The sequence below is a fragment of the Xenopus tropicalis genome, chromosome 5, assembly GCF_000004195.4.
Source record: "Xenopus tropicalis strain Nigerian chromosome 5, UCB_Xtro_10.0, whole genome shotgun sequence".
Taxonomy (NCBI): Eukaryota; Metazoa; Chordata; class Amphibia; order Anura; family Pipidae; genus Xenopus; species Xenopus tropicalis.
Window position 1 is genome coordinate 64,433,067 of NC_030681.2, and position 17,753 is coordinate 64,450,819.

Genomic DNA, 17,753 nt, shown 5'->3' on the forward strand with positions numbered 1-17,753 from the left:
ATATGGAAAATGTCACAAATGTGTAATAACACTCTAGGGTGGTTCTGATCTGAAATTTTATTGGAACAGGATTTATTTAAATAAAGCACAATTGCCTAACTTACACCACTTTTGCCAGTTAATGTATACTGTATGTATTATATTGAATATATTCCCCATATATCCATATTTTTTATTGTAATCAAGTGATGAAAGCAATTTATAAAGTTCCAGGGAGGTTATTACTAAGCAGGGATTATGTTTTTCCTGTTCAGAGAACCTTGCTATTGTGTCCTGAAAGCTGGAGTATTTTAGAACTAATGAGCAAGTCAGACACTTTATTTCACTTTTCCAGCTCACAAATTTCTATAGACAGGCTGTCCTGTAGAAAGGTATGTCATTGTTAGTGATGAGCGAAAAAAAAATTCACAAAAAGTTTGCAAAATGCGGCTATCTCGCAACTTTTTTGCTGTGACTGCGACTTATTTGACGTGACTGCAACTTTTTTGATGTGACAGTGACTTTTTGTTGCCGCAATTTCACAAAAAAAACGCCAATGGCGAAATTCAGGATTTTGCAGCAAACCCATACCTGGCGAAAAATTTGACTCATCATTAGTAATAGTAATTAGAATGTTAGGAGGGTCTTTCTGAGACAAAAGGCTGCGTACCTGCAGAGGGAACTCCCAGAACCATCCATTTTAGGATTCGTAGACCTATGGACCTCCACCCATACCTGTATTTCATACCTCTATCTTTGCCCTTGCTTTTTCTATTTTTATGATAAAATTACTCTTACAAATGTCACCATACCACATTTATTTGTAAAAGAAAGGAATTCAGGTCTTATTGTATTTAGGAATGTTTCCAGTGAATTAACTAAAATAAACAGTATAATGGTAATTATACATTAATGCATCACTTACCCTAAGTATGCAAAAGATACACATAAGGATAAAGTACATACCACAAGAAAAAATAACACATATAGCAACTAAGACAATCAAGAAACAAAGCTATCATGTCTACCATAGTAGGTTTTTATATTTAATACTAGTATGCACATCATTGTTTTGTTAAAGCTAGTAATGACCAACAGACCATCATGTTTTATGGCATCATATTTTATGGCAAGTATAAGCAGACTAAGTGCTCATGGGAAATTTCCCACCATTCAAATGTTTTATAGTCTGATATACACTTTACCTTCTACAGTAGTGTAGATCCAGCACATATTTTTGCTCATTTGTGGTCTGATGTACACTTTAGCTTCTAGTGTAAATCCAGCATATATTTTTACTCATTGTTTAGTCAATAAAGCATTAAGCCATCCTTCCTTCCTGCACCCATTTGTACTAGGCAAACACATTAACATTAACACATAATGGAGAAGGAGAAGCTGCAAGGGCAAACAAGGTTTGAGCTGTATTAAAAGGGGCATATATTCACAGGAGGAAATGGTAAATCTTCCACTTGACAGAGTGCTGGTAAGGCCCCCTCTGGAATAAGCATCAGTTATGGTCTCCAGTGCTTAAACAGGATATTTTTTAATTAGAAAGGGTCCAAAGAAGAGTATGAAATCAAAGAAGAGTGACCAAGTTGGGGCTGTTCATGCTGGAGAACAGGTGCTTTAAGGGGGATATAATAACTATGTATAAATATATAAGGGGATCATATAATAATCTCTCTAAGCTCTCTGCTTTATATACCAGTAGGTTCTTCTAGCAGACATGAGAAGAAGAAAGGATGTTCCCTAAAAAATATTCGGAAAGGGTTTTTTTTACAGTGAGAACATTGGATTCTTTCCCTGAATTAAACATACTTCAAGAAGGGGTTGTATGGCTTTTTAGCAAGTGCATTATTGAAAATAGCTCTTATTACAAGTTGAAGAATATTTTATGACACAAAAGCCTGGTGGCATATAACATTTCAATATTGTCCTTATATGTGGTTTAAAGCAATACATTGCTATCAAGGTAATAATATATTGCAGTAAGCTAACACTGCAATGTTTGGTATTGGTTTACACCACTCTAGATTTGACTATTGAAGTCAATGGGACAAATTTTGTTGGCAAAAAAATTCTGACATGAAAATGTGTAAAAAGCACGCAAATCATAACATAGCTTCATAAATACTTGTAATTTTACAGTGAGTAGCATTTTTTCATTTTTATCTTTATAAACAGACCCCTTAAACAACAGGGCTAATATTCGATATGTTGTGCCAAAAATCATCACTATTAACCATATTTTGCCAACAATGCAAAAATATTTTTCAGCATTGAAGTGCAAACTTCTCCCACTGCTATTTACACTTGATGTGTGAAATCTTTGTGCAAAACGTCATTATTGTCAAATGGGTATTCTGAAATGCGTAGCATCATGAATAGTGCTGGTGACCATATTAAGTGGTACAACTAGGAATGCCTGCATGTGCACCTGTTCAGGAAAGGTGTAAAGAACAGGGTTTCGTTGCACCAGAGCATGCTACACCTTGCCCTTTAGTCAGAAAAGCAGTCACAATGAGCAAATGAGAGCAAAGCTCATCTATAAAGAGCGTGTACAGGTGCAAGCACTTGTGAATGGCTGTTTGATGAGTGAAATTCTTTTCAAATTTAAGCTTCTATGGATGAATGGAGCAATCTCTTTGTGTTCTGATTCTTGTTTTCTTATCTCTTTAAACAGAAGGCCAGATCCACATTCATTTTTAAATCATTTTTGGTGGCCTTCCCTTTTTTAAAACGTGAGTCCTAACTTTTTTGGCTTTTTCTGGTCAATTGCAAGTTACTTTGTCTTAGGGGCACATTTACTAATCCACGAATCCGAATCCCGAATGGGAAGAAATCGTATTGGAAACGAACATTTTGCAACTTTTTCGTATTTTTTGCGATTTTTTTCGTCGCTGTCACGACTTTTTCGGTGCCGGTACGTCTTTCTCGCGAATTGTCGCAGCTTTTTCGTATTGAGCGATCGTAAACGGTGGGCAAATCTTTCCGACTTTGCATGATTTTGGAAGCCTCCCATAGGACTCAATGGCCACTCTGCAGCTCCAACCTGGCCCAAGGAAAGTCACGATACTGAAGCTTGAATGAATCCAAAACTTTCGTACTCGGCGCAACAGTACGATTTTTTCGCGACGGCGACGAAAAGTTTGCGACAATTCGCGAAAAAGTTGTGACAGCAACAAAAAAGTTGTGACGGTGATGAAAAAATCGCAAAAATAACGATTATTATGGAAAAAATGCATTCGGACGCTTTTCAGACGTTCGTGGATTAGTAAATGTGCCCCTTAGTGTACAGGTTACAAGGACTTTGTCCTTGGCTTAGACATGTGACCATGGGGACTCAATCAAGTACAAAATTACTGTGGCTCAGTTGTCTTGCATCATGGTTGTAGTAAAATGTCCCTTTCTGTTCATAGGTTGTATCCTCTGCAACTTTAAAGTGCTGCAGCAAGCAATTTTGTATGAATCACTGTAGAATACACACCATTTATACATATATATGTGCACCAATCGTCCCTTTAGTTTCTTCTCAGCTAAGTGCACGAAAAAAATTTATGTGCACATTTTAAATTGTATCTTCTGCTCACAATGAATGCAAAATTGTGTGTCTCCACACAAAATTCTTTGTGCCTCAAATTTGTGTGCACATGCACAAGCGCACATTTTCGTTACTGCACCTTGTTGATCGGTACTGCACCTTGTTCGCTAGTATCCATACAAAATGACATACAACCCGACTGCATACACAAGTTACACAAGTTCAAAAGCACTTGAAAAATTCCTGTAATTTCCAGTTCATTGTCTTTGATGATGTTAATTCATTAAGGTGGGTGGAATAGGTTCACAAATAATAAAAAACAAGTTTTGTTTCCTTATGATTGTTACTATAAATCTGTCTGCAACAAGTAAAAACTGAATATCTAAATAATAGTAAAACTGTTATCCAGATGATTATAGGCAAGTTATTTTGGGAATTTGCTATTGCTTTGTGAATGATCAATACTAAGTACAAATTGGAGATATTCATACTGTCATAAAATCCCTTTTATTAAAAATACATTCTGATTGTTATGTTGGTACCTTGTTTTCTACACAAGGTTTAAATGACTGGGATCTATTGTTAAAGTATTACAAAATATCTGAAAAGCCACATGAGAGTGCAATTCAGAGAATTTAAAATTTATATGGCCCAGACTCTTACTTTAGCTTTAAGTATTGAAACACAGAGGTGCCCATCAGCATACAAAGCACACGTAAAACTAACTCATGTCTATGAAAGTAATGGCACTATAGCTCTCTGAAAAAAAATAAAACAAGACCAAACATATGTACTTTTACCTCTTGTTGCGATTTATAGCAATGACTTTTGCTGTTGTAGCTTGATCTCGAAGGCTGTAATTTAAGGTATAACCCTCCCCCCTCCCCTTCCTTTCTGTAGGAGGGGGTCCTTTTTTCCTCAAAATAACAAAATAAATAAAGAATTGAAGAAAAAAACTAACTTATGTCATCTGGGCAATACCTACACACATTTTGTGAGTTTCTTCACTGCACTGTGCAGTGCTGCTTGAGGACTATCAGTAAAACAATTAAAAATGTTTGGAGTCATCCTGATACTCCCTTTCAAACAATTCTTTGGGAGATTGGTCAGCTTTCTGGCATTAAGGTGGCCATACACGAGGCGATTTCGCTCGTTGTGCGATGAACGATTATATCGACAAACGATCGTATGGCGATCGAGTTCCCATACGATATGCCATCCACGGGCAACGATAATTCGGGAAAGATTTTGTCGCATCATTATCGTAAAATACCTACGATCGTACATCTACGTACGATCGATGTTGTTGACTTCTGCTGCTGGCAATCGTGACATGCGCAGAGAACAATCGTTGAAAGACAAATGTCTGACACTCACACCAACTGGCAGATTTTATCGTTAAACGACCAAAATTTTTAAACCTGGCCGATCGATTTTGGGGACGATAATGTCGGCTCGTTTAGTGGGCCGACGATCGTTCGTACACCACCAACTATACGATAACTTAACGATAGCATCGGATCGTTCGGGAATCGGTCGTTTGTAAGTAAAAAATCGGTCCGTGTATGGCCACCTTTACCCTCAGTTTTTCTCAGTTAATCTCATTGTTGCTCCCTCTGGACTACTGATTTGTTTTAACTTTACTTGCTGGGACTGAGAATTAGAATGTAACTTTTATTTAATTTTGGGGTTTGCAAAAAAAAACATTATCACTTCCTAAAATAGGCAAAAAGTATGTTCAGCACAAGCCCTGTTCATTATACTAATGTTAATAAACAGGGTTTACTGTACCTACCTTTATTGTATTAAGGATGACTAACTATAATAAACTGCTGGCTAGCAGTGGGTTAATACTTCTGCTGTTTTAGTTCAGGTGAAGTAGTCAGATACACACTGGAACTTTTAGTATATTTATTAGAACCTGGCAGGTAGATCTGGCCTGCTCCATGCTTGCTCTCAGCTTAACAGGAAGCACAAAACAGGAATAGGAATATCATCATCAAGCAATGGCAAAACAGCAAGAATGCCCTTAACCAAAATGTCTACACAAGCAGGTTACTACATTCCCCCCTTTTTAGCAAAAAGTAGATCTCAACAATATATATATATATATATATATATATATATATATATATATATTATATATATATATAACCAACAGTTATAACTCAGTTCTAAACATTTAAAGGCGGAAATGTCCAAGTTAACAATAACATAGTTAAAATATCTTTATTAAAGTTAATGTTAAAATCACAAAATCATAAAAAGATAGAAAAAGATAAGAAACGGAGAAGATAAAAATTCTTACGCAGTCTCTGTACCAGAGTGTCAATTTGTTCAGTGCTGAACGAGTGAGAGGTTTAGGATAGCTGCTATAATTGCTACATTGGGTAAGGAGGCTAAAGAATGTGGCAATATATGTTGCCAAAACTTAAGGTTACTAATGTATCAGAAAACCACTAGATTGTATGAATCCCAATTAATCACTTTTCACTTTTTACTTATAATTATTGTCCCTAAATTAGGTTCGCCTTAATTATAATGCAAGTCTCCTTCTCTCCTTTTTGTTTATTTATTCCATCACCACAGATTGCAATGGGGAATGAAATTCCTAAGGGAGCTTCCTTTTAATATGTGAAGATCGACTTTGTAATTAAATAGCAATCTTAGATAAATGTTTAAAACAAGGATTATAGGCATTTTTGGGTCATAGTAACCCCGTGGTATAACTCCAGATAGGGGCCAATACCCCACTGTAGAACTTCCAAATCGATGATTGGCCGTGAAGCTTTTAAATCGACGTATGAACATTCTAGGGGCTGACGTACATAATGTGACCTACGTAACAAATTGTAGGAACAGCATGATTGGTCAGGAATTGGTCAGGAATCATTTAAAAAATGACGTATGGAAACGCCAAAAAACTCATTTCGCCTTGAAAAAGCTCCAAGCGAAACGCACGTCGGCGTTCGCACTCTCTTGTACCTTGTGTATGTAGCTGTGCCGAGGTAACCTGCAAATGGTAGTAGGCACAGCGAGGTAATGATTTAGTTACCGGTTGATTTGTGTTGATGATAGCTGAATAATGGAGGATATACTTTAGATTAGAGTCTAACTAAGTATGGTTTTGGCCGTGCCGAGGTAATCCCGTATGTTGGTAGTAGGCATGTGCAGATACAAACTAAGACTTGTGACTCTAGAAGGGAATTGTATAATAACAGTGGGGCAAATCGAGTTGACGAACTGTTGATTTTGGAGTAAACTTACGGAATAGGTGGCGGAAGTCCAATAGCTAATTGCATGCTTATTACGAACAGAATCGTTGTAGCGCTATAATAGTCCTATGGTAACGGACCGACAAAGCTTATAATCAGAGCTCGTCTTAGAAATTGAATTTGGCTCATGTAGGTCCTTAGTCATGTTGCGGCAATGAAAGTAGGTAGCTATAAGTTAGTGACAAGAACGGCGATCTCCTAACAACCCGATAATAGTTGCTGGGAAAAGGGAATGAATGAATAGCGAGTCCCGGGGCTACCTTGTTGAATAAGCGAGTGAAAATTCTATCGCGAAGTTTATGTATATAAATATCAGCTTAAAACCATAATATCAACGGGGCAAAAAAAGTGAAAAAGCCCAGGCCTTTTTGATCAGTTCATCTTGTTGTACGCGCCGTTGTATCTTATAATCTGCTTTTGGACCTTGATATCTGATTGCAGTGTTTTGACCTGGGGAGGGAATTATTTAACAAACATCGACCCGTGCACTAAGCGATGTAGGAATTAAGCACTCCAGGAATCTGCACTCACATAATTAGCTCGTTACTTACCTTGTACCTACTTTGCTGCACCTTTGCCGAATCTGCTTACTTGTAGTAAAAGCGCCGCTGAATTGAAGTATCACAGTTAGCTTTAATTTAAGACATAGCTACCTTTGCCTCACAATAAGAAAACCACATGTGCATTCTCATAGTTAAAAAGCATTTTATTTAGTCACAAACTATGTGATATAGCCTTAGCAACGATTACAATGAGACTTGCCTTTCATATCGCTAGAATCCCTTCAAGACTGCCAGCCAGTTGATATACCTTTAGTGATCACGGAAGCCGTCTCCTGAAGTTTGCCTCTGGGCTGTTTGCTACAATTGTATCTGAGTGATATATTTGTGCCGATTTTAAGGAGTCTCTTGGGATCCTTGTTCTCTAGTGGTTTTCTGATACATTAGTAACCTTAAGTTTTGGCAACATATATTGCCACATTCTTTAGCCTCCTTACCCAATGTAGCAATTATAGCAGCTATCCTAAACCTCTCACTCGTTCAGCACTGAACGAATTGACACTCTGGTACAGAGACTGCGTAAGAATTTTTATCTTCTCCGTTTCTTATCTTTTTCTATCTTTTTATGATTTTGTGATTTTAACATTAACTTTAATAAAGATATTTTAACTATAACCCCAGTGGTGTGCCAATAAAAGTGTAACCTTTCCCTGTTCATTTTCTGCAAATTCATTATACACATTGTGCACCCGCTTTTTTTCTTGTGCGAGGTTTCTCTTGTTATAGCAACAATAACATAGTGGCATTATAAGTCCAGTCTCTCAGGAGGCTTGCGTGCTCGTATCGGATACCTCCGTTCACCCTCAGAGGCTGTAGCACTGGTTGGATTAGATGGATTCCTATAAGGGCGATACAGCTACTTGAAAGTCAATGGTAGAAAATGAAGGAGGTACGGGTGACACACTCTTATCTGGAACCAGATGCTCCACGTGGACATGAATGTGACGGTTACCAATTTGAACCTCGTACGTCAGGGGACCCCTTCTATGACAAATAGTCCCTGGAGACCAAAGGCGCCCTGAGTGGTGGAAGTCTCGAACCAAAACCTTATCACCTGGGTAAAAGTCTTTGTTTCTTTGTCTGGAGCTATTATGTGCTCTGACTTGTTGCTTCTGATGTTTCTCCACTGTATCAGCTGAAGAGGGTTTAAGCAAATCCAACCCGGTTCGGAGGTGCCTCTTTAAAAACAGTTGCGCTGGGGTACTCTCAGTGACTGAAGGTGGAGTATTCCTATAATTAAACAGAAATCGGCAAAGTCTCAACTCTCCTGTAGTGCGAGCGGACTCATTGACTACTGAGTGTTTCATCCAAGCTTTTTTAAATGTCTGAATAGCCTGTTCAGCAGCACCATATGGAGCTGGGTGATAAGGCGGGGTCAATTTGTGCCTGATACCATTTTGTGTCAAGAAGTACTGGAATTCCTGAGATGTGAACTGAGGTCCATTATCCGAAACCAATTCCTTTGGCAGACCATAGGATGCAAACAAATTACGCAGCAAGGTAATCGTTTTCTCGCTTGTACTCATTTTAGTGGGTAAGACCTCCAACCACTTGGGATAGCTGTTGATAACCACAAGAAATGTTTGCTGGTTTATTTCAGCATAGTCAATACGGATTCTTTCCCACGGCGATGTGGCCCATGTCCATGGGTGAAGGGGTGCAGTGGGTGGCTGATTTTGTACAGAAGCACAAGCAGTACACTGACTTACAAAAATTTCTAAATCTTGATCCAGGCCTGGCCACCACAGGTAACCACGAGCTCGTGCTTTCATCCCGTTTACACCTGGATGGCCTTCGTGAAGTTCATGCAAGAGCCTCTGACGATATTTTGGGGGAATGACAACCCGTATCCCCCAAGGTAAATAACCTTGATCTATGGAAAGCTCATCTCTCTTTTCAAAATATGGCTTAAGGATTTTGTCAGAGCTGTAGTTCGGCCAGCCTTTGGAAGTAAAGTCCCACACTTTTGCCAGAAAAGGATCACGACTTGTTGCAGCTGCAATATCTTTGCAAGAAATAGGTAGTTCCTCTGCAAATCAAACTTGAAAAATGACACTATCGTCATGTCTGTTGTATATGGGCATGGAAGCTGTGATAGAGATAGAACATCTGCATTCCCATGATCCTGAGAACGTCTATATACAATTTCATAGTCATATGCCAATAGGAGAAGTGCTGCCAATGTTGGAATTGCTGATTTTGGCCCAAGAATGGCCAGAAGTGGTTTGTGATCAGTGACCAGTGAAAACTTCCTTCCATAAAGATATTTCTGAAATTTTTTTACTCCAAAAATAATACTTAGTGCCTCCTGCTCTATTTGAGCATAGTTGCACTCTGTTTGTGTTAGGGTTCTAGACGCAAAAGCAATTGGATGTTCTTCTCCATTAGGCAGTATATGTGATATAACTGCTCCAACTCCGTAGGGTGAGGCATCACATGCTAATCTGAGTGGCTTACTAGGGTCATAGTGTGCTAGCCACTTGCTGTTGGTTAGTCTTTGCTTTGCATCCTGAAATGCTTTTTCACACTCTGGTATTTTTCTGCAAAAGTTCATGTAAGGGTTGCAATAATGTTGACAGATTTGGAAGGAATCGTCCATAGTAATTTAGCAGTCCTAATAAGGCGCGTAGTTCAGACACATTTGAAGGTGAAGGTGCATTAACAATAGCAGTTAACTTTGTTTCTGTTGGGTGAAGACCTTGTGCATCTATGCGGTACCCTAAATATTCTACAGACTCCTGGAGAAAGTGACACTTGGACAATTTTACTCGCACCCCAGATGCTTTTAATTTTGATAACACCTTATCTAACAGTGCCAAGTGCTCTTCAACAGATGAACCTGTAATTAAAATGTCATCCAGAAAACAGACCACATGATCAATTCCTTGAAGAATCTGATTCATTGCATGCTGAAAGATTGCTGGTGCTGTAGATACTCCAAATGGTAAGCACTGGTATTCGAACAACCCCTTGTCTGTGTTGATGGTAAGAAATGGCTTTGAATCCGGGTCCAGCTCTAGCTGTTTATAGGCATTTGATAAATCAATTTTGCTAAAGTATTAACCTCCATCAATTGTAGCAAACAAGTCCTCTACATTTGGTAGTGGGTAGGGTTCTGGTTCAGTACAGCGATTGACAGTGATCCAGATTTTTGGTAAAGATAGCTTCAGTTTGTTTGATAGTAAATATTTTAGCCCAATTCAGATTTAGGTGCTTCATCCAATTTCTGCCCAAAAGGGTGGGCCTGTCGCCCTTCACAACCACTAAAAGCAATGTAAAGGACTGACCTTCATATGTGACTGACGCTACAATCTCTCCAAGTACAGGAATCTTCTCTCCGGTATAAAAGTGAGATGTAAAAGTTCTGCAGTGCAATTCCACCTAAACAGTTCTTGTAAACAAACTCTGATATTAGTGATACAGATGCACCTGTGTCAAGTAACATGTTTACTGGATGCCCATCAATTTCCAGCTTAATATGGATGCCATCATCTCCCCCATGCGTAGTATTGACTGTATTCAAGTCTGTGCAGTCACTTTCCATAGCTGTCACAATTAGTCACATATTGCGCCCTGGGCCTGCCTGGTTTGCTTCTGCAGACACGAGCAATGTGGCCTAACTTTCCACAATTTCTACAGGTTTCTGATTTATATCTGCTGATGCAGGCCCCCACAGCGGTAGCAGGGTTTGACCCTTTGTGTCTGAAATGCTTGCTCACCTGTAACTGACACTGTAGGTGGCTGTGGTGAATTTGGTGAAATGGGTTTACACCCTGTAGTTATTTTAGGGATATCTGTAAATGAACAACTATTTTGCTCTTTGAATTGCTGAGAGTCACTTCTGGTTAATTCTATGGCCAAGGCAATGTTACAAGCAGACTTGAAAGTGAGATTTGTTTCATTTAGCAGCTTATGCAGGTAGAACTCATCATGGAGGCCACTTATCTTGCAAAGCCTGATCCAGGAATGTACCAAATTCACAGGAAGCAGATAGCCGTTTTAAATCCAAAATATAGTCTGCAAGGCTTTCCCCCATGTTGTGATTTCTCCCATAAAATCTAAAGCGTTCTGCAACGATGATAGGCTGGGGTTTATAATGCTGAGAGAGGGTCTCTGTAATTCTCTCATAGGACAATTCAGTGGCCTTTGAAGGAGCTATAAGAGTTTTAAGGAAACTGTAGGTTTTTGCTGGCAGTGTAGCAAGTAAAATATCTGCTTTCTTTTCCTGACTAACATCATTTGCAGACAGCCATCTCTCAAATCTTTCCAAATAAGACTCAAATTCCTCAGCAGATTCTGAATACTCTGGGACTTTTCCAATGGCAGACATTGTAGCAAGTTACTTCTGTGCAGAGAAGAAATCATGCAGCCTGTGCAGCCTGTTTGCTCTGCAGCTGTTTCTGAGTCCAATTACATCCCATCCTCGTCGCCACTGTAATAAACTGCTGGCTAGCAGTGGGTTAATACTTCTGCTGTGTTAGTTCAGGTGAAGTAGTCAGATGCACACTGGAACTTTTGGTATATTTATTAGAACATGGCAGGTAGATCTGGCCTGCTCCATGCTTGCTCTCAGCTTAACAGGAAGCACAAAACAGGAATAGGAATATCATCATCAAGCAATGGCAAAACAGCAAGAATGCCCTTAACCAAAATGTCTACACAAGCAGGTTACTACACTAACATAGGTACTGAAGTGCAAAAGTGCAGTTACTAATCAGCTCTAGGATCAGACCAAATAATTAGTAATTGAAAGATGACATCTGACTAATTGCTACTAACTAACTACTAACTACTATTGGTGTAGTTGTAGACAACTACACCAATAGTTTAGTACCAATACGAGGAATCAAGCTTTCATGGCTTTCATGGCAAGTGAATTAATATGGCTTGAGTACTTTCAGGCTAATAGTAAAAACAAGCATTTTACAATGCTTTGGCAATAGTTTGCTTAGTTTTTTTTTTTATTTTCCATTAAAAAACAGTATCTGTATCCAGTTACAGGTATGGCATCTTTTATCTATAATGCGTAGGACCTGGGGTTTTCATAGTTTGGATCTCCATATTGGAAGTCTGCTAAAAAATCTTTTAAACATTAAACAAACCCAAAAGGATTGTTTTGTTCCCAACAAGGTACAATGTACTTCTTTGTTATTCCCGAGAAAAATGAAATTAATTTTAAAAATTGATTTGTTTGATAAAAATGGAGTCTAAGGGAGATTCCTTCCCATAATTTGGAGCTTTCCGGATAACGTGTCACATACCCGTATTGTATTTTACATTGCATATCTGAATAGGGTAATCAGAAAAGAAACAGGAAAAGCAGGCTAATTTAAAGAAGATTTGCTGAAAGGGGGCCTTATTTAGGTGCAAAAAGTTAATTTTGATCTCCTAATGTGGGTACTGAAGCATAAGGCTTTTCTCAGTTTACAGCCTTTGCTGTGTAACAAATGAACTATGACCATAACAGAGCCATTCATTGCTCAATTCTGACAATAGAAGCACCAGGCTTAATAAAGCTGTTGCTCTGATTTCACACAAATTATTATGATGTTGAAGTTAATGACCATGGACCCGACATGCTGATTTTCTCAATCTATCAGACCTCTCTAATTTTCCAACACAATCAGTAGGAGATTTATTAAAGAAAGGGAAACTAAGTAAAAAGACATGACTGTTGTTTGCAGATCATTCTATTTGTGCAGAAAAAAACCCTTTGTTAAAACGTACTTACTTCATATTAATTTATAAATGCATATCTCCTTATTTCATCCGTACTGAATTTTGCAATTACATCTGCAGAGCAGTCATATTTATACAGTTAAACACATATGGCTGCTATGTGTTTATATGTGCAACAGTTATTAATCTGTTTTCTTCAGCCATATTTAGAGACAGATTTATCAAAATGTGAGTTTAGAGCTTAATATTTATAAAACTCTTGGCTGGCCTTCCTGCATTCTATTAAAGTGATACTGACACGAAAAAACTACTTTTTAAAATATGAATCTACATAAAAAGTTACCTATAAGTCATGTTGATCATTTTTCACTGACAGAGCTGCTTTTGTGAGTAATTGTTATTGAAGTTCCTAAACCTGACTGTTTTGCCAACCTGACTGTCCCTTCTCAGCCTGTCAGTTATAGCTTCTAATGCTAACGGCCTGCCGCTGCACAAATATGGCAACCCCCTCATAGAGAAACATGGGGGATCAGATAGCGAATGTAAAAGCCTCAGGAAATACGTTTATTGCTAAATTATAAAGCTCATGCAAAGGCAATGTTATGAAAAAAAGTTTTAATTTCTGGTGTCAGTATCAGTTTAAAGATGCCTAGTATATACGTTCCTACTGTGCATGCATGTTATACTGTATATGGTAAGTGCCAGTCACTGAACTCTGCTTACTCATTGTAATCACTAATTGGGGATGGGATATTCCAGGGACATGAAGCTCTGGTGACACATACCCACTTATTACTGTGACAGCAGCCCTATGAGTAAGGTACAATCAAATGCATGCGGGGCTTTAGTTAACCTTCAAGAACTAATGAGTTTTCCATACCCTTAATATTTCCAGTCTGACAGTATTCAGCTACTGCAGCTGCATCTGTGTAATTTTGTACTTTCACATGTCTGATTTGCTAGTATACTCAAGGGTTGCATCTGCAGCTGAATCTCCTAACTCTTTTGGAATTCTACCAGTTCACTTAATAGTTCTATTGGACAAATCTAAGAGGCAGAAAATTTGAACTAGAGAAGCCTGAAGGATTCCCAGCAGATTGAATTTGAGTACATTTATTAACACTTTTCTGGCTTAACAAATGTAACACATTTTTCAAAGCACAAATTTTTCTAGTAAAAAGAAAAAAGTTGTTAAATGTAGAATTTTTAAAATGGGACATAAACATCAGTACAGCTAGGTAAAAAGTATGGAATGTTAATGAATAGTGAATAGTGACCTTTACAGACTCTCATCTCATAAATATTTTTTTATTTAATACTAGCTACACATATATCTGTAAATGCTGCTTTTGAATAAACTTTTTTTTTAGCTGGTTCTATAACTATGCTCAGGTTGAAATACAAAATATGAGGCTTGGGATTAGAATTCCATACTTGTTTTTTCTGGTCGAGAATTAGCAATACCTCTTTATCACCCAAGCAAGAAAAGGCAATTTTACAGTAAAGTGTCTTGTAAACAGAAATTCAAACACTTCATGAACATTGGGTTAACGAATAAAAATACTTGAAGTTTCAACTGAGCCAGAGGAATTTTGACCCACCTGACTGAATTATTTTCACTTCGTCTAAGCTGAGGATCAGTGCAAGAAGTCTGTAATTCTCCCATAATTAGACTTCTGAACAAAGCTAATAATTTGTAACCAAAATAGCATCATATTTAAAAAAAGAATGACCACATTTGATCATATTTATAAGCATATCAAGTGCTGTATCATTAACAAATATTTAGGAGGAATAATTTTGGATTAATTTAAATACTTTTGCTGCTTTCCAAATCAGAAGCCCTGTGACACTTAACATTAAGCCCTCAAACATATTTGCTTATTTTCTGAGTTCCTTCAGCTCTACACTCCTTCTATTTTGGCTTAAATTCCCCCTTTTTGCATTATATTTGTCCACAACCTTTTTTATTTTACAAACCAAAGTTGTTAGTACTCCTCCACATTGATTTCATGCTGTTTTTTTGTAAAGGGCAACCTACCATATGTTTAACATATATTATTAATTTTTTTCTTTGTAGTAGGAAAAACATTAGTGTGTAGCAATTTAACCTTCTCATTCCACCTTTCTAATTTCTGACTGTTGACTGCCATTCCGAACCAGAACTAATAGGTTTCACCATAAAAATAACCTTTAATAATGTTGCAGTCGCGTAAAAAAATGCAGCAGTTGCATCAAAAATGTTGCGGGTGCATCAAAAAAAATTGCACACGAAAAAGTCGTGTTTCACAAAGTTTCCACTGTTTCACAAATTTTTCAGAAGTATCACAAATTTTTCTGCGAAGCCAAAGGGGATAAAATGGTGAGTTCTAACTTTCACCCATTGATAATTAAACTTCTAAAAATCCCATAGGAATGAATAGAACATGGTGTTTTATGTATTAAGCTCTAAAGCAAACTCAACTAAGTTGCCAGCCAAATTTTTTATTAAGATACTGTACAGTCAGGCACAGTCACAGCGCCGCATAAAACAGTCAAAAGGGCTGTATTCGGCCTGCGGGCCTTATGTTTGACACACGTGCTCTAAAGTATTTAGATTTTGATAAATCTGCCTTTGAGTATGTAGTTCATGCCAAGTATTGCACCGTGTTGATTTGTAACACCCTGTGTCAGTTTTGAGTTTACTTATTTTAATGAAGACTATCTTTTGACCTTCTGCTAGTGCACTTAGCCATTGATGTTCTCATGTGTAACTGGTGAAGCCATGAGGATTGTAATTGCTGCAGTAATCTGGTTGTAATGGATAAACCTGCCTCAGCAGATAACCATCAAATTAGGTTTCTTAAGTTTCTCACGCACATCATAATGCTTAATCAGAGGAGACTACTTTTTGGCCTAGGTTCAGTAAGCTGTGTGGGCATTCCAGTTGAATTCACATTGAATGTTTAACTTACTTTGAAGGTACATTTTATATATATATATATATATATATATATATATATATATATATATATATATATATATATATATATATATATATATATATATATATATATATATATATATATATATATATATATATATATAAAAGGAAATCTAGCATAGAATATTCACTGCTGAGCTAATTTGTAAGATAATTACCATATATCACTATAATGTTTAAAAGGAAGTTCGCCTCAATATTATTTAACTTTTTTGAATCTTTACAGTCCACTCTGCAGTAACTAGGGTCTAGCAATGAGGTGATTGTTTCAGTAACAATGAAAAAAAATAACATAACAAAACAGCAATTATTAGGTAGCTAGGCTCATAAACCCTTCTCTTTTTTGGATGTTAAAGGGCTTGTAAACTCCACACACAATGATTCTTAGCATGCCCTGCAAGATATTGCAGCATGCTGCAGAGCTTCATATCCTTGCTATATATATTCAGGGGCAATTCTGCGCCACAGGTGACACTAAGGCAGGTTTTCCCATGCCACCCTACTTGACCCCCCCTCCTTGACTTATAATTTCCCTGGGGCATAGTAAGTGCTATAAAGTGTTAAGAAGCACAAAAGCCCACTCCGTAGTGCTGTTTGCACCAAGCGCCAGATAAAAAAGCCAACTTTCATTGCAGAGAGCAGCACCAGGAAACGCAGCTAAGCCCTGTCCTTACTGCCCTGTTGCTGAAGAGAGGACACCTACGTACCTCTTTCTGCCCCTCCCTTTTGGATGCAGTGGTGCCAAATGCAGGCAGCACTTTGTTCAAGGGGCTAGCTCCAGGTCACACATATTTCAGTTAGTAAATTGCAAAAAAATTTGGGTTTTGCACACTTTTCACCGTAAATAAATGCTATTCACCTGTATTAATAGAATTCTGTTTTGTGTTAACCAAAAAAAATTAAAAAACTATAAAAAAAATTTCAATTACATAAAAAAGAAGGCAAATAAAATTTGCAAATATACTGTAGTGTGTTCTTAATAAAATAAATGAATACAATTATAATTATTTGCTACTGGTAAAAAAAAAATAATATTTTTTTGAGAATCTTGACAGATATTCATCTGCCCAGAAACAACAGAGCTGCATTTCAAGAACTCAGTACACACAATATACAGAGATTATGAAATATAATGTAACAAAGAGGAACCCTTTAAACTTACTGTGTTCTTGTTGTGTAAAATTCCTTCATAGCTTCCCCTGCGTGCTTTGTGGCTAGTGTGTGTAGAAAACATGGTAATTTTAATCCAAACAGCTCACTTTACAATTACATAGCCAAGCAGTCACTGAATAGCTCAGTCATTCCACTAACCATTACAGAGATTCCAGAGAGGGAGCTGTCTTATATACGCACACATGAACACAAAGGAGGAGCGTTTGGTTGACTGACCTGTGCAAGGACACAGCTCGTACACTTGTATGGCACAGTAACAAAATAAACAGACTGTTTTCTCTATTTTAGAGTTTTCAACAAGTGTGTGATATGACAGAAACTAGCTTTAAATGAATTAGTGTGATAAAATATTGATTGATTATAGGTGGAGGTTCTTAAATAAAGGATTATAATAATAATTAACTCTTATGTGATGTAAACAAAGATATTCATAGACCTTTTGCAACAGGTTATCATTTTTCAAGTTTTCTTTCAGTCATTTACATTTTTTGTTCTTCATCTCTTTAATATAATAACATATAATGTTGCTAGGTTCAGTGACCTTAGCTACAAAACAATAG

The 17,753-nt window shown here is 37.4% G+C and overlaps 1 protein-coding gene across 2 annotated transcripts in view; it reads right to left on the reverse strand.

Annotated features, from left to right (window-relative positions):
• tagap (T cell activation RhoGTPase activating protein) overlaps window positions 1–17,366 on the reverse strand; it is a 66,706-nt gene extending 49,340 nt beyond the window's left edge. The window contains exon 1 of one of the 2 annotated variants that reach the window (XM_012963168.2): window positions 17,183–17,366. In XM_012963168.2, the coding sequence (XP_012818622.1) occupies window positions 17,183–17,254 (72 nt within the window). In that variant the 5' untranslated portion in view covers window positions 17,255–17,366. The remainder of the gene's footprint in view (window positions 1–17,182) is intronic. The other variant, NM_001079232.1, reaches the window with a different exon arrangement.
• Window positions 17,367–17,753: the final 387 nt, after the last annotated feature.